At 42.7% G+C, this 27,902-nt stretch overlaps 1 protein-coding gene across 4 annotated transcripts in view; it reads left to right on the forward strand.

Annotated features, from left to right (window-relative positions):
* The first annotated feature begins 1,002 nt into the window (after positions 1 to 1,002).
* HYOU1 (hypoxia up-regulated 1) overlaps positions 1,003 to 27,902 on the forward strand; it is a 65,382-nt gene continuing 38,482 nt past the window's right edge. For 3 of the 4 annotated variants that reach the window (XM_056542366.1, XM_056542363.1, XM_056542365.1), the window contains exons 1-7: positions 1,097 to 1,217; positions 5,390 to 5,494; positions 20,520 to 20,613; positions 23,600 to 23,678; positions 23,773 to 23,927; positions 24,101 to 24,177; positions 25,942 to 26,123. In XM_056542366.1, the coding sequence (XP_056398341.1) occupies positions 5,422 to 5,494; positions 20,520 to 20,613; positions 23,600 to 23,678; positions 23,773 to 23,927; positions 24,101 to 24,177; positions 25,942 to 26,123 (660 nt within the window). In that variant the 5' untranslated portion in view covers positions 1,097 to 1,217; positions 5,390 to 5,421. Of the gene's footprint in view, positions 1,218 to 5,389; positions 5,495 to 20,519; positions 20,614 to 23,599; positions 23,679 to 23,772; positions 23,928 to 24,100; positions 24,178 to 25,941; positions 26,124 to 27,902 lie in introns of all 4 variants that reach the window. The other variant, XM_056542364.1, reaches the window with a different exon arrangement.

Raw genomic sequence — 27,902 nt, forward strand, 5'->3', positions numbered from 1 at the left:
AAGTTTGATATAGCGCAGCAGGGGGAAAGATATATAGAAACGCTGGAGGGGCTAGATATATACCCCCCCAGCGATTCTATACATCTTTGCCCACCACAGCGCTTCTATATTAAAACCCTGCCAGGGGCCATGATTGGCTCCTCGGTGGGAAATTTAAAAATGAAAGTTTACTGTACATTGCAGGGGATCGAAACATGCCGCCCGCTCCCCTGCTTAATAACATCTGATCGGATCGGGTCCCAGAAGTGAGACCCGATGCGATCAATCCCTCAGCCCCTCTACTACTACCCCCAACATGGAACAGACCCTGTTCCATGATGGGGGTAGTAGTACAAGCACTAATGTGGTCAGAATTTGCAGAGACTTTTTTCTGTCGCACAGAATACATTTTGTGCGACACAAAAAACCCTGCGACAGAAAGAAAGGGAAATTGGGCGACAGATTAGTAAATAGCATCAGAAAAAAAAAGGAGTAAAGGACTTGCAAAAACACAAACCGACACTCCAGTCTTAGTAAATGAGGGTCAATGTCATTTATTACCATAGGGCATTGGACGGATTTCATGATAGAGGTTTACAGTAAAATAATTCCTATCTTGTGAATTCCACATCCATGATCTCTAACCTGTGGCTCTCCAGGCTTGCTGGGATTTGTAGTCTTGCAACAGCTGGAAAGCCATAGGTTGGGGATCATTAAAAATATAGGCAACTTCTGCTCCCGGCTAGACCCCTATTTTGTATCCACTATTAAAGCACTCGCTATCCTATGGCCGTGACAGGTCAGGACCAGGTCTCCCACACTAGTTGCGGCCACATTGCATCAGATCAGATCCAGATTACTATCATCTCCCCAAAAAAAAAAAAAAAAAAAAAAAAAAGAGTCCACATCTGTAAACACCCACATGTCAGGCACAGGGCACACATGCTGTATGAGTGCGTGACGTCAGAGGGTCGTGGACAAATCAGCGCCTCGAAAAAACGTGGACCAATGAGAGGAGGAAGACGGAAAAATCTGCGCAGTCTGATTGGCTGGAGGTCCGCGCTTGGTGACGCTCGAGCTGCCGGTAAATCCACCAATCAGCGTGCGCCGCGTTCAGGCCTGTGTGCGACACTCCGGCTCCGTAGCAGAAAAAGGTGAGTGAGCTGCAGAGTGACTGGCGAGCATAGTCCGGAGAGCGCGGACACACCGGCCACACTGCGCCGAGCTACGGACCGGAGGTGAGAGGGCGCGCCTGACGTGCTGCAGGGCTACTGTATGTGTGGCCGCTACCTGCAGTGGGGTTATATGGACGCGCACGTTTCTGTAGGGCGGTGATGACACAGGGGGCCAATGCCAGTGCTACCATACAGTGCTGCCACACCGGGCACACACACCACCAGGTGTCTTCTATAGAGGCGTGACGTCATGTGTCCTGCTATCTGATGACGTCTGCACACCCCTCACATGGGGGACATTTATCAAAACCTGTCCGGAGGAAAAGGGGCTGAGTTGCCCATATCAACCAATCAGATCGCTTCTTTCACTTTTGAAAAGGCCTTTGAAAAATGAAAGAAGCGATCTGATTGGTTGCTGTGGACAAGTCAGCAACTTTTCCTCTGGACAGGTTTTGATAAATCTCCCCCAATGTGTATATGGGCTCCATTGTACCCATTCATTCATGGCAGTGGTGTCCAAACTGTGGCCCTTCAGCTGTTGCAAAACTACAAGTCCCAGCATGTCCGGACAGCCGTTGGCTGTCCGGACATGCTGGGACTTGTAGTTTTGCAACAGCTGGAGGGCCACCACCATCTTCATCGCCACCTGCATGTCTAACGTGTGCCCCTCTGGGAGAATCCATCTAGTCCGGGCACCCTGCATGGTTATTTATATACAGAGGTGTGATCCCTGCCATCTCCATCAGTATGGTTCAGTCTGTGCTGGGTTATGGCAGACCCCCCCCCCCCCCCCCCCCTTATTATTCTACACTGGATCCTGGAAATCCCATCACCGATCACACTGGGGCCACAAGTTCCACAGATGACTTATCTGACATGTGGGAACCTGTTCACATTGACAATACAGTCCAATCTGCAGACATCATGTTATAGAGCAGGAGGAGCTGAGTAGACCAATATACAGTTTTATGAGAGAAGTTTCAGGATAACTTGTCATTTTATTCATGTAAATCTCTGCTCATTTTGGGCTGAGTAGTCAAGTGGGCGGTGTTAATCCGTGATTGACAAGCTCTCCTTTAAAGGGGTACTCTAGTGGAAATCTTTTTTTTATTTCTTTATTTTAAATCAACTGGAGCCAGAAAGTTAAACAGATTTGCAAATTACTTTAAAAAAAAATCTTAATCCTTCCAGTACTTATTAGCTGCTGAATACTACAGAGGAAATTTTTCATTTTGGAACACAGAGCTCTCTGCTGACATCTCTGTCCATTTTAAGAACTGTCTAGAGTGGGAGAAATTCCCCATAGCAAACATATGCTGCTCTGGACAGAGATGTCAGCAGAGAGCACTTTGGTCATGATGTCAGCAGAGAGCTCTGTGTTCCAAAAAGAAAATAATTTCTTCTGTAGTATTTAGCGGCTAATAAGTTCTGGAAGGATTAAGATTTTTTTTAATAGAAGTAATTTACAAATCTGTTTAACTTTCTGGCCCCAGTTGGATATATATGTATTATTATTATTATTATTATTATTATTATTATTATTATTATTATTATTATTATTATTATTATTATTATTATTATATTAAAAAAGCTTTCCAAGAAGTACCCCTTCAATGCATATCTATGAGAAAAGGTTAATGTGAAAAAAAGTTATTCTGTAACTTTCACCGCAAAGTTTATATATATATATATATATATATATATATATATATATATATATATATATATATATATATATATATATATATATATATATATATAATCAATCTGTTCAGCTCATCCTGCGCTCTAACATGATTTATTATTTTTAAATGGACACTGTCACTTTTGACATTTCCTATCGACATGTCTAAAGTCTTGTTTGGAGGGGGTCTGAGTGTTCAGACCTCCACCTATCAGGAGAACGAGCCGGGAGAAGTCTGCACTCTCATAGCATCTTATCTCCTGGCTCTGTGTCCCATGATCAAGACAAACTCTGAAAGTAAGACTGTGGCGCGTGCCTTGATTGTGTGACGCAAAGCAGGGAGACGAGCGTATTGGCATGCTGACTTCTCCTGGCTTGTTCTTCTGTTCGGCAGAAATCTAAACACTCACACCCTCGCCACTCAAAACGTTTGACATGTCGATAGGACATATCAAAATTTTTAAAGTGACAGGTACACTTTAAAGGGGTACTCCGCCACTAGACATCTTATCCCCTATCCAAAGGATAGGGGATAAGATGTCAGATCGCCTGGGTCCCGCTGCTGGGGACCCCGGAGATCGCTGCTGCAGCACCCTGCTATCATTACTGCGCAGAGCGAGATCGCTCTGCACGTAATGATGGGCAATACAGGGGCCGGAGCATCGTTACGTCACGGCTCCGCCCCTCGTGACGTCACGCCCCCCCCTCAATACAAGTCTATGGGAGGGGGCGTGGCGGTCGTCACGCTCCCTGCCATAGACTTGCATTAAGGGGACGGGCCGTGATGTCACGAGGGGCGGAGCCATGACGTCACGCTGCTCCGGCCCCTGCATCGCCCGTCATTACGCACAGAGCGAACTCGCTCTGTGCAGTAATGATGGCGGGGTGCCGCAGCGGCGATCTCCGGGGTCCCCAGCAGCGGGACCGCGGCGATCTAACATCTTATGATGTTAGTGTTTAGATTTCTGCCGAACAGAAGAACAAGCCAGGAGAAGTCAGCATGCCAATACGCTCGTCTCCCTGCTTTGTGTCACACAATCAAGGCACGCTCCACAGTCTTACTTTCAGAGTTTGTCTTGATCATGGGACACAGAGCCAGGAGATAAGATGCCAGGGGCGGAATACCCCTTTAAGGCTATGTTCACACCTTGGAATTTTTTTCTGCGGTCAATGGATTGCATAGCCGTCTATGAGACAGCGCATTCTCGTGCGCTCCTAGTGCCTGTATATTATGAGATTTTGTGTGTGGACATTCCAAAGTGTGAACATAGCCTAAAGATTACTGGTTCCCTTTTTTACTGTTTGAATTAGGGGGGTTTCATACCTTTTTAAAGGGGTACTCCAGAGGAAAAAACTGTGTTTAACTGGCGCCAGAAATTAAAACAGATCTGTACATTACTTCTATTTAGAAATCTTAATTCTTTCAGAACTTAATCAACTGCTGTATACTAGAGGAAGTTGTGTAATTCTTACCAGCCTCACCACAGTGCTCTCTGCTGACACCTCTGTCAGAGTCAGGAACTGTCCAGAGCAGGAGAGGTTTGCTATGGGGATTTTCTCCTGCTCTGAACAATTCCTGAAACAGTCAGAGGTGTCATAGCATACAGCAGCTGATAAGTACTGAAAGGCGTAAAGATAGAAGTAATTTACAAATCTGTTTAACTTCTTGGCACAAGTTGATTTGAAAAATGTATTTCCCCCCCCCCCCCAGAGTACCCCTTTAACTTCCACCGCATGGCAATGATAAACTATAGCGCAGTGGTCTTCAACCTGCGGACCTCCAGATGTTGCAAAACTACAACTCCCAGCATATGCTGGGAGTCGTAGTTTTGCAACATCTGGAGGTCCGCAGGTTGAAGACCACTGCTATAGTGTACGGTAATTTCCTGGAAATGGAGTCACAGAAGGAAGTTAAAGGGGTATTCCAGGAAAAAACTTATTTTTTTTATATATATATCAACTGGCTCCAGAAAGTTAAACAGATTTGTAAATTACTTCTATTAAAAAATCTTAATCCTTTCAGTACTTATGAGCTTCTGAAGTTAAGGTTGTTCTTTTCTGTCTAAGTGCTCTCTGATGACACGTGTCTCGGGAACCGCCCAGTTTAGAAGCAAATCCCCATAGCAAACTCCTTCTAAACTGGCCGGTTCTCGAGACACGTGTCATCAGAGAGGACTTAGAAAAGAACAACCTTAACTTCAGAAGCTCGTAAGTACTGAAAGGATTAAGATGTTTTAATAGAAGTATTTTACAAATCTGTTTAACTTTCTGGAACCAGTTGATATATAAAAAAAAAATTTTTTTTTTCCCTGGATAACCCCTTTTAAGAAAAGAAGTAAAATTATGCGGGTGCAACAGGGAAAATGTGACCTGTAGGATGTCCAAGGAGTAGAGACCAGACTCTAGAGCCTTTTCCGTGGCCCATGTATTCTCTGCTTTTGGTGCTGATCTTTTGTTTATCTAGGATTGATCAGGGATCAGTCAAGTATTACAGAAGTAAATATTTTTAAGTTAGTTGCTCATGTATCCTTTTTTGTTCTCCATTATACAGGTGAATATATTCTGTAGATTGACCCCTGCAGAATGGGGCTCCGGACGTGGACGCTATGCGCACTCCTCTCGGTTTTTCTAGTAATCCTGCTGCCCTCCCAGACAGGTAAGACTGCGGGCGATGTGACAATGACATTACAGAAGCTTGGTTTACATATGAGTTACACATTGTTCAAGAAATAATTTTTCTGTCATTTTTCCAGGAGTAAGGAATATGTTCTTTTATAATGATAAATAATCATCACAACATGTAATCAATCTATATACCGTATTTATCGGCGTATAACACGCACTTTTTAGGCTAAAATTTTTTGCCTAAAGTCTATGTGCGTGTTATACGCCGATACCGCCCCAGGAAAGGCAGGGAGAGAGAGGCCGTCGCTTCCCGCTTCTCTCCCCCTGCCTTCCCTGGGGTCTAGAGCCCTACTGCCGGCCCTTCTCACCCCCTGGCTATCGGCACCGATGCCTGTTCTGTCCCCCTGACTATCGGTACCGGCGCCGATAGCCAGGGGGAGAGAAGGGGCAGCGGCACCCATTGCCGGCGCCGCTGCCCCGTTGCCTCCCCCCATCCCCGGTGGCATAATTACCTTAGTCGGGTTCGCGCTGCTGCAGGCCTCCGGCATGCGTCCCCTTCGTCGTTGCTATGCGCTGCACGGCGTGGCGCATGACGTCAGTGCGCCGCGCCATGCATAGCAACGACGCAGGGGACGCACGCCGGAGGCCTGCAGCAGCGCGGACCCGACCCAGGTAATTATGCCACCGGGGATGGGGGGAGGCAATGGGGCAGCGGCGCCGGCAATGGGTGCCGCTGCCCCTTCTCTCCCCCTGGCTGTCGGCGCCGCTTCTCTCCCCCTGGCTATCGGCGCCGGTACCGATAGTCAGGGGGACAGAACGGGCAGCGGCGCTGATAGCCAGGGGGAGAGAAGGGCCGACAGCAGCGCTCTAGACCCCAGGAAAGGCAGGGGGAGAGAAGCGGGAAGCGACGGCCTCTCTCCCCATGCCTTTCCTGGGGATGTATCGGGGTATACAAGCGCACACACGCACCCTCATTTTACCATGGATATTTGGGTAAAAAACTTTTTTTACCCAAATATTCTTGGTAAAATGAGGGTGCGTGTTATAGGCCGGTGCGTGGTATACCCCGATAAATACGGTAACATTTAGGCCTTCATGAAAGAGATTGTAAATTCTCCAATTTCCCCTGGAGACAAGCAGATCCTTGAATACAAATACAGAGAGAACCACTTTTAAATGGGCACTGTCAGATCAAAACACTTTGTTACTGAAGAAAATTAAAGACCTTTTGTAATATGGTTTTGAAAGTGTTTTTTGAATATTTAAAGGGGTATTCCGGCACTAAGACATCTTATTCCCTATCCAAAGGATAGGGGATAAGATGTCAGATCGCCAGGGCCTTGCTGCTGGGGACCCCCAGGATCTACCATGCAACACCCACCTTTAGCGGCTTCCGATACCGCTGGAGGTCCTCAGGCTGAGTCCATCTCGACCACGAGGATGGAGCATAGTGACATCACGCTCCGCCCCCTCAATGCAAGTCTATTGGAGGGGCGTGACAGCTGTCATGCCCCCTCCCATAGGCTTGCATTGAGGGGGCGGAGCGTGACGTCACACGGGGCGGAGCCGTGACGTCACTATGCTACGTCCCCGTGATCGCTCCGGGGACTGATTCTAACGGGGTGCAGCATGGAAGATCACGGGGGTCCCAAACGGCGGGACCCCCACGATCAGGCATCTTATCCCCTATTCTTTGGATAGGGGATAAGATGTCTTAGCCCCAGAGTACCTCTTTAATATAGAAAATAGCTCCTAAACATCCCACCACTAGGGATCCCCCTACCTAATTGGACACTAACCAGTCCTGCAGCAGCATCATGTCTATGAGTCATGGACAAGGGATGACTCATACACAAGGCTGCATGAGCAGACACACCAATCACCTCCCACCACCACTAAGAGGGACACGCCCCCTTCCTCTGAGAGGATTTCTAATATTGTGAGCTAATGAAATGAGGTATTTTTATAATAAATATAGGTGATGGAGGCATAAAAATGTACATTGTCAGGAACTCATGGGATCTGTCAGGAAGTCTTTAAATAAGAGCAATATCATTTCTGTCTCTAGGGGCGCCACAGGGAAAAGGTTTTAGTTTTGTTGTGGCTGGCCTCCATCTTGTTACAGTAGTTGATTGTTTCTGGCTGTAAATTTGGTTTTATTTTCTTCCTCTTAAAATGGTGAGACCAACATCCAGCATTGAAATGTATAAAACTACTTCACACTGCATTTTTGTTTATTCCTTTTATTCAGAAAATCTCCATTTCTTTATCCCAGAAAAGAACCTTGGCACAGCTCTGTACATAAAAGAAAACCTGTCTCCAGTTTATTGCTGCCCAAACTTCCGGCAGCATAAAACTGGTGCAGGCAGTGACATCCTGGCACACAATGATTTACTTTGCAACGCCCGGGGGTTTCAAAGAAATCATAGTTTAAAAATTCCACCAGGACCCAGGTAAGAAGTCATGGGGGCAGGTCCTGATGGCTGCTCTGTCCTGCAGACTGAGAGACACGTCGCTCAGAGACGGGGGCGAAGAGCAGCGGCTGGGACCACCCTTCGTGACTACTCATCTGGGCCCTGCAGCATGTTTACTAGAATTTCTATAAACTATGCTTTCTGCACAATAAGCCTAAATAAATACAGATTACAATACAATTTCAAATACAAATGTAAAAAAAAAAAAAAAAAAATTTGGATCATCATGGATCAGAAAATTGTGTAAAAAGCAATTAATCCCATCAAAACAAAAATGGTACCGTGAAAAACTAGAGATCACGGAGCATAAATAAGCTCTCATACACTCCCGTACATGGAAACATAACAAAGTTATAGATATATACATTTTTTATGTATACCTTTTTTTATTTATTTATTTATTTATTTATTTTAACAAAAAGACTTAGCCAATTTATATATCATTCTTACCACGTTAATCATTTTTACAATATAGTGACCTACGTAAAAACCAAATTCCCTAAAAGTTGTAAAATTGCGGATTTTCTTTTCAATTTCCTGACACAAATATTTTGTTGGTTGCGCCAAAACGCTTATGGTAAAATGAAAGATGTCATTTTAAAGTACAATTGGTCGTGCAAAAAAAGAAAGCCTTAATATGGGTCTGAAGATGGAAAAATAAGAGTTAGGCTAGGTTCAGACTACGAAATCTCCAGGCAGAAAATTTCCGCCCAGAGATTCCGAGTGCGGCCAGCGCCGGCTGAATCAGTCGGCGCTAGGACCGCGCAGACACTGCAGTCTCCAATAGACTGCAATGTGTTCCGTGCGGATTTCCGCCTGAAGAAAGAGCAACGTCTTTCTTCAGGCGGAAATTTCTAAGCGGATTTTCAAAGCGGATTTTCCGCTTCACAAATTCCGAAGTGTGAATTTGTGAACGGAAACCCATTCATTACACTATACAATTTAGCGGAATTTCTGACTGAAATTTTACAACTGAATTTCTGTCGGAAATTCCGTAGTCTGAACCTAGCCTTAGGGTGCATTCACACCATGTTTTTACAGTACAGTTCCCGTATACGTTTTGTATGTGAAAACCGTATGGAATCATATTGAAAACGTATGTATTGACTCTCCATTGAAAACCGTATGCCAAAAGATGAAAATGAAAATTCAAAAATGAAAATGATCTGTATCTTCAAGGCCAAAATGGACTAAGTCCTTAAGGACGTAGGGTGTACCTGTATGCCCGGTCCCGGTGTTTAAAACGGGGTCACGTCGTGACCCCGCATCACACCGGGTCGGTCCCGGCTGCTAATCAGAGCCGGGACCCTGGGCTAACAGCACGCGGCATCAATCGTTGTGCCACGTGCTGTTAACCCTTCAGACACGGCGATCAAAGTTGACCGCCGCGTCTGAAAGCGAAAGTAAACGCTTCCCGGCAGCTCAGTCGGGCTGATCGGGACATCGCGATAAAATCGTGATGTTCCGATCAGCTGGGACGCATGCGGAGGTCTCCTTACCTGTCTCTGCGGCGTCCGATCGTCGATTGATTGCTCTAAGCCTAAGCTACAGGTTTGAGCAATCAAGCACCTATCTCGCTGATCCGTGCAAATCTATGGCTTTGCAGGGATCAGCATAGGAGATCAGTGTGTGCAGTGTTATAGGTCCCTATGGGAGCTATAACACTGAAAAAAAAAGTTAACAAAGGTCATTTAACCCCTTCCCTAATAAGTTTGAATCACCCCCCCTTTTCCCATAAAAAAAAAAACCTGATGTGGTATCGCCGCTTGTGGAAATGACCCAACTATAAAAATATCGTTAATTAAATCGCACGGTCAATGGCGTGCGCACAAAAAAAATCCAAAGTCCAAAATAGTGTATTTTTGGTCCCTTTTTATATCATGAAAAAATGAATAAAAAGTGACTAAAAAGTCCAATCAATACACGGTGCAAAAAATGAGCCCTGATACCGGCCCGTACACATAAAAATAAAGTTATAGGGGTTAGAAGATGAGAATTTTTAACATACGTTTTCCCGCATGTAGTTGTGATTTATTTATTTATTTATTTTTCCCCCGAAGTGCGACAAAATCAAACCTATAGAAGTAGGGGATCATTTTAATCATATGGACCTACAGAATAAAGATAAGGTGTTTTTACAGAAAAATGAACTGCGTAGAAACGGAAGCCCCCAAAAGTTACAAAATGACAATTTTTCTTCATTTTTGTCACACAATGAATTTTTTTTTCCGTTTCACTGTGGATTTTTGGGTGAAATGACTGTCACTGCAAAGTAGAATTGGTGGCGCAAGAAATAAGCCATAATATGGAATTTTATGTGCAGAATTGAAAGCATTTTGATTTTTAGAAGGTGATGAGGAAAAAATGAAAATGGAAAAACCCTGAGTCCTTAAGGGGTTAAAGGGGTACTCCATTGGCCAGCCTTCCGGCCGTGTTTGGAACATTCAGTTCCGAACGCTGTGCGCGTGCTGCGGGGGCTGGCCACTCCCTCCTCATGTCAGTCCACGCCCCCTCAATGTAAGTCTATGTGAGGGGGCGCCCACCTCCCATAGACTTACATTGAGGGGGTGTGGCCGACCCCCGCAGTACGCGCACAGGGATTAATCAACTTTGTATAGTTTTTGTTGCTCTGACAGCTATGGTTTGACATGGGCATTGTGGCTTTTCTTTCTTCACTCCATACCAATAACTGGAAGATTGGGGAAGTAAGACTGCATCGGAGCTCCGTTTGTTACAGAGAAAAACAGCCAGACAGGCAACAGTGGGTCCAGTTGATTTTGAATAGGGTCTGTCTGGTGCCTGTTTTGGATGAGTTGAATGGAGGGGGAAAAAAATATTCAAAAAATAATAATTTAAAAAAAAAAACAGAATTTTTTTTAGTCTTTATTCAACTGCTGTCATTACAATGGACCCAGGGAATATAGGGGGAGGAGAAATAAAAACTCACTCAAAAATGAAATGTGGCTGTGTTTTTTTTTTAAAGCGTTAAAGTAGATGTATTATTATCCAAATGTGCAGATTGCTCTCTCTAACTTGAGTCTCAATTTTATGGGCAAAGCCAGACCATTTTGGGTTCAGGCAGATTAATAATTTGGGGTCAATGTGCTATGTCATTGCAAGGCCTGCATGGCACAAAGACTAGAAACACCAAAGAAGCAATCGCTATGTTACGCCCCACACCCTCGGGGCCTGCACTAGGGGTACACTGTAAATAAATGTTCCTTATGAGACGGGTAACATCTTTTTGTTATGTATGTTTACGTTTTGTTTTGCTCAGTTGTTTGTAGAATTTTTATATATAATATATAATTTTTTTTGTACAGTTATTTATATTTTCCATTTCCTTGACCCTATACTGGATTTCTACTTGTACAGATATGCATGTGCTATAAATTTGTATTTGTGTAAGAAAACATTGTCCCAGACTTGGGGTGCGTTCACACTGAGTAATTCAAGAGCAATTTACTCGAGTAATTCCTCTTGAATTCTCCGCTACAAACTAATGCACATCTCCTCTGCCCATTGACTTTAATGTTATTTCCGCTGTCCTGTTCACACTGCGGAAATTCTGCTAGTGGAATTCCGACGCTGAATTCCGTTGCGCTTGAAGAAAGAACATGTTCATTCTTCAAGCGGAATCCGCTAGCAGAAATCAATTGAAATCAATGGTAGAAAAAAAAATTCCGCCCAACATCGTTTTCGCGGGCAATTTGCGCGGAATTGGCTGAAAAACCCTTCACTTCTTTCTCCCCCATGTCCACACGCAATTCCGCGTGAAAATAAAAATTTTTTTTTCACCATGAATTACTTTTCATTTACTCCGTGTGAACGCACCCTTAGGGTGCATTTACATCATGGGTTTTCATTCCGGCCACAAAACCAGATACGAGGCAAAAAGTTGTCACTATCTGACTCCGGTTGATGCATTTAAATGAATGAGATTTGGCGCCGGTCCAAAAATGTTATGTAAATGCACCCTAATTAGAGTATGTTTCTTGGCTGTGTTTTTAGCATTGCAGGCATGTTCACACCTTCCCCGATTTATCATTACTTAGGGTGCATTCACACCAAGTTATTGCAATACAATTCCCGTATACGTTTTCAATGTGAAAACTGTATAGAACCGTATTGAAAACCGTATGTATTGACTCTCCGTTGAAAACCGTATGCCAAAAGATGCATCAGGTTGTGTCCGTTTTGCATCCTGTACAGTTTAGTCAAATTTATTTTTATTTTTTTTCCCGTACCCAAAACTGTAGCCTACCACACTTTTCGGTCCGGGTGAAAAACCGTATTAAACTGTGTACTTTATTAAATTTTTTTTCTAACATGGGAGTCAATGGGAACCGTACAGAACTGTATGTGTGCATACGATTCCATCTGGTTTTCACCATCCGGTTTTTGACTGCACAGTTTTTTTTTTTCTTGGAATTTCAATCAAACAAGTGAAACTTTATTCATAATGCAGTGAAAAGTTAAAAACGTATACGTTTTTTTTTTCTTAAACTGATGCAACTGGACATCATTTTTTTTTAAACCATATACAGTTTTTAACCTTATATGGGTTAAAATTGGTACACACATCTTGATAGTTTAGTCCGGTTTTGAGGAATCCGTTTAAAAACCTGATAAGGGAACTGTATTGCAAAAACATGGTGTGAACCCAGCCTTACACCTTCCTAGACAATTCTGCTCAGGAACCCATGCTCAGGGCATGTCCTCTGTATCTTCTGCCTTCCCGATTACATTTATTGTAGGTTTCTCTGTAGATTCCGGGGTGTGGGCCGTTGAGCTCTGTTGATTCTGTATTCAGCTGTTGCAGAAACGGCAGTGACTGTACTTATCACCTTGAGCATCAGATTGCATCCTGCTGACCAGGAGATTGTCTGTTGAAACCTGCACTTATCTGATCTTCAGAAGGGCTATTTTAAATCCTCCATTTTTATTTTAAAAAATCCACAGTGAGATTGGAAGAGCAAATACATCTTTGTGGTTTTTCAACATTCATTTCCATCTTGCCTACAGTTCTAAGGGAATATGCCTTTTATGGTTTTTATTGAAATACTCTCCATGGTTCACCCTGAACTGCAGCATGCATTCTTTCTGCTACATATTAGAATCAAACGTAGATGTTGGCACCCCTGACATTTCTCAAGAAAATGAAGTATTTCTCACAGAAAAGGATTGCAGTAACACATGTTTTGCTATACACATGTTTATTCCCTTTGTGTGTATTGGAACTAAACCAAAAAAGGGAGGAAAAAAAGCAAATTGGACATAATGTCACACCAAACTCTGAAAATGGTCTGGACAAAATTATTGGCACCCTTAACTTAATATTTGGTTGAGCACCCTTTGGAAAAAATAACTGAAATAAGTCACTTCCTATAACCATCAATAAGCTTCTTACACCTCTCAGACGGAATGTTGGACCACTTTTCCTTTGCAAACTGCTCCAGGTCTCTCTTATTGGAAGGCGCCTTTTCCCAACAGCAATTTTAAGATCTCTCCACAGGTGTTCAATGGGATTTACATCTGGACTCGTTGCTGCCACTTCAGAACTCTCCAGCCCTTTGTTGTTATCCATTTCTGGGGGCTTTTTGTGTATGTTTGGGATCATTGTCCTGCTGGAAACCCAGCTTTCTGACACACTGGGCTTTACAGTGCGACCCAAAATCTGTTGGTAATCCTCAGATTTTATGATGCCTTGCACACATTCAGGCACCGAGTACCAGAGGAAGCAAAACAACCCCAAAACATCATTGAACCTCCACCATATTTCACTGTAGGTACTGTTCTTTTGTTTGTAGGCCTCATTCAGTTTTCGCTAAACAGTAGAATGATATGGTCTCCTCATGAAAAGCTGCTATCTTGGTCTCATCTGTCCACAAGACGTGTTCCCAGAAGGATTCTGGCTTACTCAGGTTCATTTTGGCAAAATGTAGTCTTGCTTTTTTATGTCTCTTTATCAGCAGTGGGGTCCTCCTGGGTCTCCTGTCATAGCGTTTTATTTCACTTAAATGCGACGGATAGTTTGCGCTGACACTGATACTCCCTGAGCCTGCAGGACAGCTTGAATATCTTTGGAACTTGTTTGGGGCTGCTTATTCACTATCCGGACTATCCTGCGTTGACACTTTCATCATTTTTTCTCTTTATTTCATGCCCAGGGAGATTAGCTACAGTGCCATGGGTTGCAAACTTATAGATAATGCACACTGTGGACAAAGGCAAATCTAGATCTCTGAAGATGGACTTGTAACCTTGAGATTGTTGATATTTTTCCCCAATTTTGGTTCTCAAGTCCTCAGACCGTTTTCTTATCCTCTTTCTGTTGTTGATGCTTAGTGTGGCGCACACAGACACACAATGCAAAGACTAGGTGAACTTCTCTCCTTTTTATCTGCTTTCAGGTGTGATTTTTATTTTTATTGCCCACACCTGTTACTTGCCCCATGTGAGTTTAAAGGAGCATCACATGCTTGAAACTATTTTATTTTTCCACAATTTTGAAAGGGTGCCGATAAATTTGTCCAGACCATTTTTAAAGTTTGGTCTTTTTTTTTTTTCCCTTGTATTTTTTATTTATTGCTTCTTTTTCCTTCTCCCTTTTTTGTTTTAGTTCCAATACACACAAATGGAATAAACATGTATAGAAAAACATGTTACTGCAATCCTTTTTTGTGAGAAATACTTAATTTTCTTGAGAAATTTCAGGGGTGCCAACATGACTATGTGTGGTGGTAGGGGATCTGCATCCAAAACTGCAGCAATGGAGAGCAATAACATGGAAGAAATATGAAGGTATACATTGTTTTCTGCCACATCATTTTAATGAATTTTTATTATTTTTATTTTTTAACCAATAAAAAATATGCTGTGTGAATTTACCCTTTGGGCTCATTCACACGGACAGGTCTGCAGCATATTTTACGCTGCTAATCTGCCGACAATGGCCCCTACAGTGCTGCCTCCTCTGTGTCTGCTCATAGCGGCAATCCGCTGATACGAGCCGACACACTGCGATGTGTGAGTTGCCGCGCGCATGTGCAGTATACTCGCGCACACCGCGGCTGCTCCCTGAGCTAGGCCCAGAGCAGCCTTGATGTCTAGAGTATACTGCACATGCGCACGGCAACTCGCCCATCCCAGTGTGTCTGCTTGTAGCGGAGGATTAACGCTATGAGCAGGCATAGAGGAGCCAGCTCTGTAGGGTCCATTGTCGGCAGATTTGCAGCATAAAAATAAGCTGCAGATCCATCTGTGTAAATGAGCCCTAAAGCAGAGTAGTTGCGAAACCCTTCCAGAACTGCCATAAAGTGATGCAAACCAGCTTTCCCGTACAATAAAATGGCATAAGATACAAATGTTTATCGCTTTTAAAGAAGTAGCAATGATTCATTCTTCTGCTCTGTTATTTTATGGCTTATATGTTGACTTTTCTATTCATGCCTGAAATCTATTAACCTTTTTTGGTAATCAATGAGACCTTTTTAATGTGCAGATGGTGTGTGTGTCTTTTTTTTTTTTTTTTTTTTTTTAAGACGGCAGTGTGCCTAGAATTAGAGGAGGCTGACCTGATGCATTCTGGCCCTGTGCAGGAAGATCATTGGCTACAGTAGGAGCAGGTGTCCTGTTCTCACAGATTACCTGCCTCTATTGGTTTTACATTCAGGCAGGATGTCCTTGTTAGTGTATAACTTTTTCGGTCAATGTTTACACAGTAAAAGTCTTTTCATGGTAATGGAAACAATACAGTTGGGCTTCCTGCCCTCATGCTTTGATAGACTTTTTGGCTTTACTAGTCCTATTCTGAAGGCTGGGACTCGTGAGCAAATGATCATTTTGGGTCCAAGAAGTTGAGCGGATTACTATGTTAGTCTATTGAATCAAATAGTTATGTCAGTTATGTTAAAGTAAATTGCTGGCAAAGTATATTAGACTGGGACTCATTTTTGCTATTGCACTCCTTATGGTAAAAGAAAAATAATTCTAATATACTTTGTTTAAAAAAAATGAAGTTTTCTATGTTTTTTTTATTTGCACATTTTCCCCCAACTCCTACACAGACTTTGGACCAAAGTCCGAACACAGGAAGTGCCGCCTGGAGTGCTATGGGGGTGGGGGGGTGTCCAACCAACAGCATATGGCAGTTATGTGTGAGAGGAGCTATGATTGGATGAGGCTGGACACCCCCCTCAGCACTCCAGGCGGCACTTCCTGTGTTCACTTTGGTCCAAAGTCTGTGTATGTGTTGGGGGGAAAATGTGTTCTTGAGCTTTTTTTGAGCACAAATAAAACATAGAAAACTTAATTTTTTTTATTTTATTTTTTTTTTAAACAAAGTATATGAGAAATATTTTTTATTTACCATAAGGAGTGCAATAGCAAAAATTAGTTTTAATGAGTGACCCTTTAAGGACACAGGGTGTACCTGTACGCCCTGCACCTGGTCCCGGTATATAACGCAGGGTCACGCCGTGACCCCGTGTCATACCGGGTCGGTCCTGGCGAATAACGAAAGCCGGGACTCTGGACTTATAGCGCGCGGTACCGATCATTATATTAACCCTTTAGAAACAGCGTTCAAAATTGATCTTAATAGCCCAAAAAAAAAAAAATAAAATTGTCCAAGGGACTAAATTGGGAGCTCAATCTACTTGTCCTGGCCAATTTTCGTTTTTGCACTCTTGTTTTTTTTTCCTCTTCAACCTATAATTGCCATAACTCTTATTTTTCCATCTGCAGACCCATATGAGGGCTTGTTTTTTATTTTTTTATTTTTTTTGCGGGACCAATTGTGCTTTTGTAATTACCCCTTTTTATATTTTTCCATAACCTAAGGTGAAATTGAAGAAAAAAAATAAATACATTTTTGGTTTTTCTGTTTATTATGCCATTTACCTTGTCAAACTAACATGTTTTGATATATAATTTTAGAAAAAACATGTAAACCCGCTCGCCACCATTTAGTATTGAAACTACTTGGATGCATCCATTTGTAGAAGAAAGCAGGGATCAAAGCCAAGCCATTTCCTTGGTGAATGTCGGTAAACTTGAAAAGAAAAAATTGGGCAATCCAGCTCCACCCAAAAAAAAAAAAATAATAATAATTTGATTAAAATCTCAAATGTATTAGGTCATATTAAAAAGTGTAGCAAAATAGAAATGCTAAAACTATGCAAAACGCCAATGCGTTTCGAATCTATAGGTCCTTAACCATGATTAAGGACCTAGAAGTTCAAAACATGCTGTTTTTATTTTATTTTTTGTATTTATTTTTTTATTTTTAAACTTCTATTTAATTTTTAGTTCTGGCCAAAGCCAGAAGTGGACCAGCAGGTAGATTTAGAAGTCCTTCCTTTATTTTTTTTCTCTGTGCTTTTAAATTCACTCCTGGCTTTGACTGACTAGAAACAAGAGTGAAAAACTACGTCAAAAAAGCTGTGTACGACTAAACCCTAAAATATTCTGCATTGACTTAAGTAGTGATGGGAGTCGGAGCTTTTCTTCAGCTTTGTTTTTGACCTTTCCCCAGAATGCCATATCTACTTACAGGGAACAATGGATCACACTACTCTGCATTGCAAATGGAGACCTGATCTACTTCAGGTTACTTCATGGCTCTACAATGATCCATTATGTTCCTGGGTAGAATAGTCCATATGTTCAGCAACCACACCATGAAAAGTGAGCTACCGCGCCCCCCCCCCCCCCCCACCTATTTCACTTTATCACTTAGGATACATTGGTGAATTAATTCTCCAGGTTCATTAGCTTTCTTTTTTAGTTTTTTTGTTGTGCCTTTGCCTTCTATGGACCACAATATGGCTAAGGCTGGGTTCACACTACGTTTTTCAACTACGGTTCCCGCATATGGGGGAAAAAAACGGATGGAACAGTATGGGGAAAAAGTAAACCGTATGCGTTTTTAAACAGTATACTGTCTTTATAAGTGCATACAGTTCCGTCAGTTTTTATAGAAAAAAAAAAACCATACGTTTTAGAAAATTTGGTCCATTTTTAATGGGAGGGGTCTTGGGTGGGGACATTAGGATTCAAATGCGCATGTGCAAAGTAAAAACGTATACGTTTTCCCGTATGGAACCGTATACATGTGCGTTTCCCATTGACGTCCATGTAAAAAAAAAAAAAAACCCTATGCGGTTGCAGTACGGTTTTTAAACCGGAGTCAAAACCGTGGTTGACCACAATTTTGTCTCAGGTTTAAAAACCGTACTGCAACCGTATATGTTTTTTTTTTTTTTTTTTAACATGGACCTCAATGGGAAACGCACATGTATACGGTTCCATACGGGAGAAACGTATACGTTTTTACTTTGCACATGCGCATTTTAATCCTAAAGTCCCCACCCAAGACCCATTAAAAATGGACCAAATTTTCAAAAACGTATGGGTTTTTTTTTCTATAAAAACTGACGGAACTGTATGCACTTATAAAAACAGTATACTGTTTAAAAACGCATTCGGTTTACTTTTTCCCATACTGTTCCATCCATTTTTTTCCCATACGGTTTTTGATAGAAAACGTATGCGGGAACCGTAGTTGAAAAACGTAGTGTGAACCCAGCCTTACTTTTATGTAGTGGGATGTCATGTTAAGTTGTGCCTGTATGATATATATAGCAGTGGTCTTCAACCTTCGGACCTCCACATGTTGCAAAACTACAACTCCCAGCATGCCCGGACAGCCAACGGCTGTCCGGGCATGCTGGGAGTTGTAGTTTTGCAACATCTGGAGGTCCGCAGGCTGAAGACCACTGATATAGAGTTTTGATTACAGACAAATGCCATAACAAGTGGCAGGATCTGTGAAGTCTAAACAAGATTTTACTAGGCCACATAGGAGGGTGGGTCTGTGTACCTGGCATCTTGTATCCATTGTTTCCTGTTTGCTTTGTAGTGCCAAATAGATAACTGCACGTAGATTAAACTTTTATACCCACATGAAAAGAAATGTAGACTGCACTCACCAGGGAAACGCTTCAACTTCTTTATTGTACTTCAACCATAATGTCAAATCATGGAGACGGTGTCATACAGGCAACATGGCGGAGACGCCGGGGAACCAGCGTGGAGGTAACAGCTGCATCGCACTTCTTCAGTGGTCTGAAGAAGTGCGATGCAGCTGTTGCCTCCACGCTGGTTCCCCGGCGTCTCCGCCATGTTACCTGTCTGACACCGTCTCCATGATTTGACATTATGGTTGAAGTACAATAAAGAAGTTGAAGCGTTTCCTTGGTGAGTGCAGTCTACATTTCTTTTCATGTGGATTTTGAAGTTGTTCTGTTCTGGACGTAGTACCCCGGGAGGATTCTTGCTTCATTCACCTCACCTGTTGCATGTCTATTGCCGTTATACAGCAGTGCCGGTTACTTTGCCTTTTCTTTGATAAACTTTTATACCGCTATACATGAAGAGTTGTGTGGCAGAAACTAGGGATCGACCGATATCGTTTTTTTAGGGCCGATAACTTAAACCGATATTCCGGTATGAGTTATCGGCTATTTAACCCCCTGCGACACCGCTTCAGATCATTGATTTAAAGCGGGTGCTTTAAGAGTGAACCGGTCCGGGCTGTCCTTCTCCGGCGGTCATCTTCTCCACTCCGGGCAGGGTCTGGCCTAGTACAATGCATAGACGCCGCTACGCCGTGACGTCAGGTGCGTCGCTGTGCACGCCCGTGCACAGCGACGCACCTGACGTCACGGCGTAGCGGCGTCTATGCATTGTACTAGGCCAGACCCTGCCCGGAGTGGAGAAGATGACCGCCGGAGAAGGACAGCCCGGACCGGTTCACTCTTCACCCGGAATGCCCCCGGACACTACAGGAACGATGGATGGCCTGGACCACCCCCATTACGGGTAAGTTTAATTTTTTTATTGACTCGGTGGGTGGGGGAGGGGCCCGACCGGTATAGCGGTATGGGCAAAAATCCATACCGGTATACCGCCCAGCATCACGGTGGGGGGTGCGACGCAACGCGGTGTGGCGGGTCTGGGGGGGGGGGGGAGCGGACGCGGTGCGGTGGGGGCGGGGCATTATCTGCTTATCGGCAAGGTAATTGCCGATACCGAAAATGCCCAAAATCATGATTATCGGCCATACCTAGCAGAAACCATATAAATGTGATATGTTTTCATGGAGCATCCATAGGTAGTACCACATAGTCGCTGGGTAAATCCGTCCCTGCAGCGATCAGTTGACTGCAATAAAGTAAGGGGCTTGTCGTGTTTAGTGAATCTAGATGCTGTATAGAATCTTTTGCTGAGCAGTTAAACGTACCCTGACTGCTAAATATATGGGGGAGATTTATCATAACCTGTACAGAGGAAAAGTTTGAGTTTCCCATAGCAACCAATCAGATCGCTTCTTTCATTTTTATTTTTTTTTTTTTTTTTAAAGAGCCCGGTGAAAAATGAAACGATCTGGTTGCTATGGGCGACTCGACAACTTTTCCTCTGGGCAGGTTTTGCTAAATCTCCCCCAATATTGTATGTATAGATATCTGTATTTGTACTTGCATACTTTTTACAACATGATGTGCTTCTCCTCCTCAGGGTCTGTGGCTGTCATGTCTGTGGATATGGGATTTGAATGGATGAAAATTGCAATTGTGAAACCCGGGGTTCCAATGGAAATTGTTTTAAACAAGTAAGTCTTCTTAGTCAGAAAAAAAACAGCATACTGACTGGAAAAACCTAAGGATGTATTTACTGGTACAGTATCCTGCATATACCGTATTTATCGGCGTATAACACGCACTGGCGTATAACATGCACCCCCATTTTAGCAGGGAAATTTAAGTAAAAAAAATAAATAAAATGTAAAATAAATGACAAACCAAATGCCACATCATCCCCCCCAACTTCGTTTTCTTCTGCACCTCAGTTTGATCCCATCCCCTCCAGTGTCACATCATTCCTTCCCTTTTGAGTCCCTGTGCCACATGTACCCCTCTCATCGCCACCCACAATGTCTCATCATTTCCCCCTGTCATAGACCACCACTAGCCATACAGACATTAAGCATTTAGTGCCTCCCCCCACCATCATTTCCCCCTGTCTCATCATGCTCCTTCTATGCCAGTGGTCTGCAAAACTACAACTCTGGAGGTCCACAGGTTGAAGACCACTGTCCTATGCTATTCTTCCCCTCATCATTCCCCTTTTCCCCTGCTTTTCATATATTTTTTTTTTCCTTACCTGGCTGCGCTTCGGCTGTCTTGTGGGCTGCGGTCAGTGAAGCAGATGAGTGACCTCTCCCGGCTCCTCTGCGCGGCATCAGGGATGTCACTTTTCGGCGGCGACTACAGGAAATGAAAAGTGACATCACTGATGCCGCGCAGAGAAGCCAGGAGAGGACGTCACTCATCTGCTTCACTGACCGCAGCCCGCAAGACCCCCCCCCCGCCTGACCTGACCTGCCGAAGCGCAGCCAGGTAAGGAAAAAAAAAAAAAACTGCCGGGAAAAGGAGGAATGATGAGTGGATAGGTGGATAGTGGATAGTGCGGGAGATGCTGATTAAAAGGTAGGGCAGATCTGGACAAGGTAGGGCTCATTTTAAGCAGCGTCTCCCGCACTATCCACCAGTACCTGTGGATAGTGCGGGAGAAAACAAGTGACAGTTTTACAGAGCGGGAAGGAGACGCCGCTGGTCACTGATTTAAAGTGGCCGCAGCCGTGCTGCTAATACTTAACAAGCAGCCGCTTTAAATCAGTGACCAGAAGATTTATCAGCGTATAACACGCAGGCAACCGTTTTGCCTTCAATTTTAAGTTTTAAAAGTGCGTGTTATACGCCGATAAATACGGTATTTGATGCTGCAGATATGAGGTTTCAGTCATTTTAGTGTACATTGAAGTCTACAGCATTAAATATATGCAGGATATACCCTAAGGGGTTTTCTGGGACCTGGCGTGTAGACAGCGAAAGGGGTTGAAAGCAATGGCTTCATTCATTGTATAATGTTAGCGCTGGCTTACTTCAGCCCAGCTCCTAATGAAGTATACCGGACCTGTGTTGTAGTAACCTGGCACCATCCCTACACAATGAAGATGATCTCCTTCATCCCCTTTTATTGTATTTTATGTAGATGGCACAACTGAATGATAGAGATTCTGTTTGCCAGCACCTGCCAATCAGACATTTGATGGACTATTTGTTAAATGGGTAATAAATGAAAGGCCATGTTTACACGGCGGAATTCTGCTGCACTGTTTACACGGCAGCATTTCCATGCCAGAAAGAATAGACATGTCTATTCTTTCTGCAGATTTGGCAGGGAAATGCATTGCCATCTATGAGACGGTGCATTTCTGAACCATCCTAGTGCCAGCATGTTCTGTTAGCGCTCCGTTGTCAGGGAAATGTCCACACTGAAATTTTTTTTTGTGCAGACATTACACCATGTGAACATAGCCTAAAATAAAGCCTCGTGTGTAAGCTTCTGTAACACTTATTGATTTCAAAGGAGCAGTGAAGGCACATACTACTATTCATTTTGGTTGCAGTTTGGGAAAATTAATTGAATTACTCGATCATAGCTTGTAGTCTAGTCAAGAACTGCATTAACTCTACTGCAGGCTTCACAGCTGAATTCAGCCAGCATTCCTTGCTGGCTTAAAGCGTACCTGTCATAGTGCAAAAAGAAAAAAGTGATATGTTACTCAGGACCCAATCCTGATCATGTCCATATAATTTGTATGTGTCTTGAACCTATATATCCAGAGATATAAGCATTTATCTGCTGGCGAGTTACTTTTTCATTGTGCAGGCTGGAGGGGGCGTGTCAGTCTGTCTCCCTCACAGGAGCAAGCCTGGGCAGTCAGCCAATCAGTACTCTCTACTCTGTAACCCTTTCCTCTCTGGTTTTATGCTGTGTCATGTGTCAGAGGAAGATACTTGGAGCTTGCCTGCAGTAATCAGAAGACATTATGGTGAATTCATAACAGGATAAAATGTATAAATATAAGAATAGATCTTTATAAAATTAGTGCAAGGATTTTTTTTTTTAGATAAAAGTACAGCATTTTTATGAATACATGTTCTATCTGTTTTATCTTCTCCTAGTAAAGCTGGATGCTAATCAGCATAGCGGTCACAATGTGTGTCATTCATCTTTCACAGACTCCTGAATGTCTGATCAACTTCTTTGTCATTCTTTGACAATTTCAGCATGCTGGGAGTTTGTAGTTAAGTAACAACTGAAGCTGCAATGTTTGTAAATAACTGTGTTAGAGCAGTGTTGCCTCCAGCTGTTGTAAAACTACAGCTCCCAGCATGTCCACACATCCTTTATCTGTAGTTTTGCATACACTCAATAGAAATCTCCTATACTGGATACCGGTATGCTTTACGGCCGGTATCCAGTATGCTGTACAATCTAGACTAGTCTGTCTGGCTAAAAGACAGGCGACCTCTAGTGGTGGCTATTTTGAGCTTAAATTTCAGGTGAAAATGTAAAAAATGTTTAATAGGTGTATATTGTGAAATGTCATATTATAATAAGTCCTGCAATATATGAAAAGTTTTTAACAATGACAGTGCCTCTTTAATTCATGACTCAACAAGGTCTGCCCAAATAACATAGGAAGTGCCATCTAATGTGTATTTTATTTAATTTTTTTTTTTTTTCAGGGAGTCGAGAAGAAAAACACCTTGTGCTGTAACTTTAAAAGAGAATGAGCGTCTCTTTGGGGATAGTGCTGTTGGGATGGTAAGTTACCTGTAGTCATTATGCACTTTTCTATGCTTTTTCATCTAAGCTAAATTATTTTTGTCTTATTAGTGATTTTATTTTTTTCCCACAGGCAGCTAAAAACCCCAAGGCGACCTTTCGGTTCTTCCAGGACTTGTTAGGAAAACGTGCAGAGAACCCACAGGTTGAGGCTTTTAAAAACCAATTCCCCGATTACAATGTTGTTAAAGATGAAGATCGGGGCACAGTGCTCTTCAAGCTTTCAGAGTAAGTATTACTAAACCAATACATTTATGGTTCAGTTTTTTTATTTTATTTTCTTTTTTTTTTCATTTTTTTTTCTTCTTGGGGGGGGAGGGGGTGTGTATCATTCAACTGAGGCAACAAAAAATATATGTTCCACAATTTACTTAGCCATGCTTTTGATTGTATGTTTCCAGGGAACTGACTTATTCCCCAGAAGAACTGCTAGCCATGATCCTAAACTACTCCAGATCACTAGCTGAAGAATTTGCAGGTAAACTGTATATAAATGAATATTTCTTATTGCCTTGAATCTTATGCATATACAATAATTTTATGGTGTATCCATTTTCATGTTTTAATTAATTAAAAGTGAACCCATCACATTTAAAGGGGTACTGCGGCCATGGGACATCATATGTCCTATCCAAAGGATAGGTGATAAGATGTCTCACCGTGGGGGTCCCGCCACTGGGGACCCCCGCAATCTTGTATTCGCCACCCACCTGTTTGAGCTGCACGCCGCGGTGCCAGCTCACAAACAGCCCGGTGGCGACCACTGGGCCGGAGTATCGTATCGTAACGTCACGACTCCGCCCCGTGTGACGTCACACCCTGCCCCCGCTATGAAAGTCTATGGGAGGGGGCGTGACGGCCGGACCCCCAGCGGCAGGACCCCTGCAGTGAGACATCTTATCCCCTTTCCTTTGGATAGGGGATAAGATGTCTCAGGGCAGGAGTACCCCTTTAATCTCCTTGTCTTTGGGTGCATGCATACCACGTTTTTGCAAGACGGTACCCGTATCAGGTTTTTGATGAAAAACTGATTCCTCAAAACCGGACTAAACTGTATCAAAACGTGTACAAATGTTAACCCATATACGGTTGAAAACCGTATACGGATTGAAAATTTGTCCGGTTGCATCAGTTTTAAGAAGAAACCTATACCTTTTTAACTTTTCACTCCATTTTGAATAACGTTTCACTTGTTTGATTGAAATTCCAAGAAAAAAAACTGTGCAAAGTCAAAAAACCGTATGGTGAAAACAAGATGGAACCGTACGCACATACAGTTCTGTACGGTTCTCATTGACTCATATGTTAAAAAAAACAAATGTATACAGTTTAATACAGTTTTTCACCCAAACCAAAAAACATGGTAGACTATGGTTTTGAGTACAGGTATAAAAAAAAAAAAAAAAAAAAAAACCTGACAAAACCGTATAAGATGCAAAACGGACTAATCCGTATGATGCGTTTGACATACGGTTTACAATGTTAAGTCAATGCATACAGTTTTCTATACAGTTCCTTACGGTTTTTAACTTGAAACCGTATACAGTAACTGTATAGCAAAAACGTGGTGTGCATGCACCCTTAGATCGAAATGAACTGACCAAACTGACTAAGGCTGGGTTCACATCACGTTTTCTCCCATACGGGAGCGCATACGGCAGGGGGGAGCTAAAACCTCGCGCTCCCGTATGCCTTCGTATGCGCTCCCGTATGTCATTCATTTCAATGAGCCGGCCGGAGTGAAACGTTCGGTCCGGTCGGCTCATTTTTGCGCCGTATGCGCTTTTCCCCCGGACCTAAAACTGTGGTCAACCACGGTTTGAGGTACGGTTGTAAAAGCGCATACGGCGGAAAAATGAGCCGACCGGACCGAACGTTTCACTCCGGCCGGCTCATTGAAATGAATGACATACGGGAGCGCAAGGTTTTAGCTCTCCCCTGTCGTATGCGCTCCCGTATGGGAGAAAACGTAGTGTGAACCCAGCCTTACTTTTTTTTACTTGCACAGTTATATAGAGAAAGCTGTCACTCATGTAGGACTGGCCCAGGATTTCCAGCAGCATCCTATGTGTTCTCTAACAAGAGTTTTTAGGTTCTATTCACATTTGCAATATTTTTAATCTGGTTTCTGTTGCTCTTTGATGTCTAGAGTAGTGTAAATTGTTGTTTTAAGGACACATGATGAACCAACTATAAGTCAAGACAGTATTATATATGCTTATTTATTTATCATTTTCTTTAGAGCAACCAGTAAAAGATATAGTGATCACTGTCCCGGCCTACTTCAATCAGGCAGAACGCAGAGCTGTTCTCCAAGCTGCCAAGCTAGCTGGTCTCAAGGTGCTCCAACTTATAAATGATAACACTGCAGTGGCTCTGAATTATGGCGTTTTCCGAAGGAAAGATATAAACTCAACGGCTCAGGTTTGTTTGTATACATGATTAAGTATATACAGTCTATGTATGATCATGGGGGAGATTTTTCAAAACCTGTGCAGAGAGAAAGTGGAGCAGTTGCTCATAGCAACCATTTTTCAGTGGCCTTTAACCTGTTAAGGACCAAGGGCGTACCTGTACGCCCTGAGTCCGCTCTCATTCTAGAGCGCGAGGACACAGCGTGGCCCTGCATCATAGCGGGTCGGGCCGTGGCTAATAGCGCGTGGCACTGATCGCGGTGCTGAACGCTATTAACCCTTTAGAGGCGGCGTTCAAAGTTTATCGCCGCGTCTAAAGTGAAACTAAACTACCCCCAGCTAGCTTAGCGGGCTGTTCGGGACTGATGCGGGGAAATCACGGCATCCTGAACAGCTGTAGGACAGCAGGAGGGTCCCCTTACCTGCCTCCTGGTGTCCAATCGAATGACTGCTCAGTGCCTGAGATCCAGGCATGAGCAGTCACGCGTCAGAATCATCGATCAATGGTTTCCTATGAGAAACCATTGATTAAAGGGTACCTCTCATGAAAAAAAACTTTTGATATATTATAGATTAATGTATGCAGAATAACTTTACAATTGCATGTTATTAAAAAATATGCTTCTTTCTATTTAATTTTCCACTTTGAAGAAATGACCACTAGGGGTCTCCCTACCAGTCCTGGCAGCAAGCATTTCAGACTCATGCTGGAGTCCTAAACACTACGAGCTGCCAGTCTGCTTTGTTCACAATGGAGAACACTCAGAGCTGCCAGCCTGCTTTGTTCACAGCCTGTTTGTCTGTGAACAAAGCAGGCTGGCAGCTCTGAGTGTTTAGGACTCCAGCATGAGTCAGAAATGCTTGCTGACAGGACTGATCGGGAAAAATAAAATAGAAAGAAGCATATTTTTCATTAACATGCTATTGGAAAGTTATTCAACACTCATTAATCTAAAATATATCAAAAGTGTATTTGATGAGAGGTACCCTTTAATGTTAAAAATCAGTGTGAGCAGTGTTATAGCCCCCTATGGGAACTATAGCGTTGCAAAAAAAAGTGGAAGAAAAGTTAAGATCATTTAACCCCTTCCCTAATAAAAGTTAGGATAACACCCCTCCCCCCCCCCCCCTTTCCCATTAAAAAAAAAAAAGTGGTATCGCCTCTAGCAGAAATGTCCAAATTATAAAAAATATATCGGTAATTAAACCGCACGATCAATGCGTACGCGCAAAAAAAAATCCAAAATGGTGTATTTTTTTTGTCACTTTTTATATCATGAAAAAATGAATGAAAAGCGATCAAAAAGTCCAATCAATACAAAAAGGGTACTGCTAAAAACTTCAGATCACGGCGCAAAAAATTAACCCCCATACGCGGAAAAATAAAAATGTGTTAGGGGTCAGAAGATGACTATTTTAAACGTATAAATTTTCCTGCATGTAGTTATTTTTTCCAGAAGTACGACAAAATCAAACCTATATAAGTAGGGTATCGTTTTAATCGTATGGACCTACAGAATAAAGATAAGGTGTCATTTGTACCCAAAAATGTACTGCGTAGTAACAGAAGCCCCCAAAACTTACAAAATAGTTTTTCTTCAGTTTTGTCGCACAATGTTTTTTTTTTTTTTTTTTTTTTTTTTTTCGTTTCGTCGTAGATTTTTGGGTAAAATGACTGATGTCATTACAAAGTACACTTGGTGGCGCAAAAAATAAGCCATCATGTGGATTTTTAGGTGGAAAATTGAAAGTTATGATTTTTTAAAGGTAAAGAGGAAAAATTAAAGTT

The sequence above is a fragment of the Hyla sarda genome, chromosome 10 (assembly GCF_029499605.1).
Source record: "Hyla sarda isolate aHylSar1 chromosome 10, aHylSar1.hap1, whole genome shotgun sequence".
Classification (NCBI taxonomy): Eukaryota; Metazoa; Chordata; class Amphibia; order Anura; family Hylidae; genus Hyla; species Hyla sarda.